We start from the raw sequence: 3,561 nt of genomic DNA, 5'->3' as shown, positions 1-3,561 counted from the left end.
CTTCCGAGGAAGGGATTACGCAGCGGGAGCGGCCGCGGCGACGCGGGCCGCTGGGGCCGCGGGAGCCGCGACGAGGCGGCTGGCCTGCTTTGTTGACTTTTAGGTCTCGGGCTCAGCAGAAGATCTATTCGCCGGGAGAGGAAAACGCCCAGACGACGAAGAACGAACTGCTCTGGTCCCCGCGAGACGCTCGCCGTCCCGCCGTGTCCTCCCTTCCCGGCGACCAGATGCCCAGGCCGCTCGCCCGCGCCCGTCGTGACGCGCGGGTCGCGCCGCCCGGAGGCGCAGAGCCCGCGGCCGGAGGGTCCCGGGCAGCCCACGAGGCGGGCCCTGGCCCGCGGGCGCCTCTGCGCCGGGGCTAGACCCGCTCCCCACGGCTCTGGCTTCCGAGTGTCCACGTGGCCCGGGTTCCGAGCCTGCGGCGTCTTGTCCCCCGCAAAGCCAGGAGAGTCTCCGCCAAGTCAGAGAGCCGGAGCCGGGCCGACTCCAGCCGGGAGGAGCGAAGGCGACCCGGGGGTCTGGCTAATAAGCTAAAGACGAGACAGGGAGCATCTCGGAGGGCGCAGCACCCCGCAGCTAGACGCCTGGGATTCAGCGGGGCCGGGTAAAATTCCGAGGCCCACGCTCACGCCTTTGTGTGACATTTGGAATTTGGATTTGCCAGCGTTGTAACCCTGTGTACATATGGATAACGGTCGGAACGGAAAGCCTCTTCCTCTCTGGGATTTTCATGTCCTTTCCGAGGCCTCCAAACTAGGTTTCGAAATTACGCGTGGCTGTGATGTCCCTCCCCTCCTCCTTTCATCAGCCGAAGTGAGCCGGGCTTTGGGATTTCTGGATTTTTCTCAAGTGCGACACGGCACCCCTTCTCTCGTCTGGGGAGGCAATTACGCGATAATTAAGCGACTCACACAGCTCTTTTTATCTTGTCCGCGGTGTGGAGTGGGGCGATCAAAGTAAAGGCTGTCCAAGTTCAAGCCCTGGTGAGGATGGAGTTCATACACAAGGGCTCAGGCGGGCCAGCCTCTGCTCGGGCTGGTGGTGTTATTGTCGATGTCAATCCGAACACGACTTACAAAGAAATAGGTGGACTGGAAAGTGAGCCTACTATCAAGGGAGATTAATGATTTTGTGATCCCAAGCAACTACGGTGTGAAGGTGCATTTACAAGCGTCTTAGAAGGCAGACACACAATCAGCTTTAAGTTCTTAGGAACAATATTTTTAGAAACAATATTTTAAAAAACATCTTCACAAAACACAAAATAGCAGCTACCCTGCAATGTCCTGGTGGCACAAAGCTTCCCCAGCAGGAGCGAATTAACTCGCCTCCTCCCACCCCTCCAAAGCTACCAGGATGGCTAAGTTTTGTTTCTCTTTTAATAAGAACAGGGTTCAGGAGACTCAGTCGTAGACAACTTAATTGTATCAGCCACAGCCGATATTTTTGTCATTCGAATACTTCTCAGATAAGGAAAAATGATAAACTGGGGAAGGAGAGAAGGCAGTTAAATTAATCATATTCGATTCTGTAGTGGAAAGACTCAAAGGCAACACAGAAGGTTTAAGCCTATGTTTTAAAAAAACAAAGTACACATTACTGGTAATAGAGCATCCTAAAAAAATCTCAATTCTTGGAATATTAAATCACTTTAGGTACCCACTTTAACTGAATTTCTTTCACTGTTTTTCACTAGCTACATGTTCATTAAAATCATAGACAAAACAATTTTGTTTTAGATTATTTTCGTTTTTGTCAATTTGAAAAACAGCGTATTCAGAATATCCATTTTGGATTTAATTAAGTGAAGGAAAATAACAGAAATTCTTTTTTGTTAACATTTGATTTATTTAAAGTCCTTAACTGCAAATGATCAAGAACATTTTCCACGGCTTAAAATCCGGTATTATTTTTGTTATTTAAATCAAAATATCTTAATTACAATCACATTGATAAAAATTAACAATTTAATTTGTAATTTTAACCATCATTTAAAGCAATTTCAGCTGTAAAGAAAAAGAATAAACCATGCAATAAATTAACATTGACAAAGCAAAGAGGAATAATAATGAAACCCGTCTGGCTATACTAACACCATGTCCAACTGTGGAAAGTGCATTAACACTGGATAAAACAAGCACACGATGGCAATAATTAAAATGGCCACAATCAATAGGATTTTGGAATCTTGGACCAAATTTTGAAACACGGCTCCCTATGACTTATCTCTCCTCCAACAGTGTAAAGTCCCTTTTATTCTGGGGGGGGGGGATCCTTTAAATGGCATACACACATAGAAGCTAATTTTATACATGTTATGTGACCTCAGAATGACATGACCATGGCACTCTGCAAAGCAAGAAGCAGAGCTCCTGAGGGCAATTCCTAAGGAATTGATGCCCAAGGCCTATGTGGGTAGAGAGGACAAGAGGGCTGGGGTCCTTGTAACTTTTTGGTCAAGCAACTCTTGAAAATGTAGCATGTATATCACCTATCTATTACCTCTATATGTTATGTAATTATATGGAGGATGTCTACATATCTGAGCATGTGCATAATTAAGTCCATACACAATCTATATGTATTTCATTTAAAGACATCTGCTATCTGAATGTATCAGAAATGTAAACTGAAAAACAAATGACTCTGATGTTGATACTCTGTTTAGGACTTGCTGCATAAGAGCAGTCTTGTCTTTTTTTAAGAGCCCCTAGTGTTTACTTGTTTCTTCACCATTTCAGTTCTTATGGTTAAGAGTATTGCCACAGACCTGTAAACTTGTGGGGGGAGTCAGGTAAAGAGGGGGAAAAAAGCACAAACAAATATTTTACAAACTTGACCATCTTTTGTGTTTTTTTTGTGGGGTTTTTTTTGTTTTGTTTTGTTTTTTGTTTTTGTTTAAATAAACCCTGCACAGACTAGAATGTTGTCTGGAGGAAAAAGAGGGAAGAAAGGGAGCGGGGGCAAAGAAGGAGGAGGATTTTATATATACATTTGTGGATCATTAACCTTCACAGGGAAAAAAAAACGTTGGTTTGGGGTTGGCTGTCTTTGTAATGATGTACACAACGAGCTTTGAATACAATACTAAAGTAACAGTCCGTTGCACCGGGGGAAAGATTGTGCATGAACAATGAAATAAAAATAGTTGTTGGGATGATGCTGTTGTCGGTATAATATGTGTGGGTTTGTTTGCTGTAGATTCTCTCTCTCTCTCTCTCTCCTGCTACCAGCATGGCCGTGCCAGACAACCCCACAGTCCCGGGGGCTAGGAAGTGTTTAGGACGGGTCTGGAATACACACCTTGGTAGTAGGCCGGCTCCAGGGCTGAGGGCTCGATGGGGCTCCTGGTGGCCACCGAGGCGCTGCCGAGAGGCAGGCTGGCGGGCAGCGTGGCGCCGTAGGGCGAGTACTGCAGCGCCTGCTCATAGGCCTTGAAGTCCAGCTTGTGCTGCTGCTCGGAGGAGGACATGAGGTTGTTGATGGAGAAGGGGTGGTTGAAGGAGTAGTGGGGGTCCCCTTTCAGGTGCAGCTGGGACTCGTGGGGCGCCAGGCCATGCG

At 46.9% G+C, this 3,561-nt stretch overlaps 1 protein-coding gene across 1 annotated transcript in view; it reads right to left on the bottom strand.

The window, feature by feature from the left end:
* Window positions 1-3,023: 3,023 nt before the first annotated feature.
* The window catches only part of LOC103268031 (hepatocyte nuclear factor 3-alpha-like), a 1,743-nt gene continuing 1,205 nt past the window's right edge, over window positions 3,024-3,561 (bottom strand). The window contains exon 2 of the mRNA XM_008065591.1: window positions 3,024-3,555. Within this exon, the coding sequence (XP_008063782.1) occupies window positions 3,269-3,555 (287 nt within the window). The 3' untranslated portion in view covers window positions 3,024-3,268. The remainder of the gene's footprint in view (window positions 3,556-3,561) is intronic.

Source organism: Carlito syrichta, unplaced genomic scaffold (assembly GCF_000164805.1).
Source record: "Carlito syrichta isolate Samal-C Ts95f unplaced genomic scaffold, Tarsius_syrichta-2.0.1 Scaffold308670, whole genome shotgun sequence".
Taxonomy (NCBI): domain Eukaryota; kingdom Metazoa; phylum Chordata; class Mammalia; order Primates; family Tarsiidae; genus Carlito; species Carlito syrichta.
This window is presented reverse-complemented; position numbering and strand designations above follow the sequence as displayed.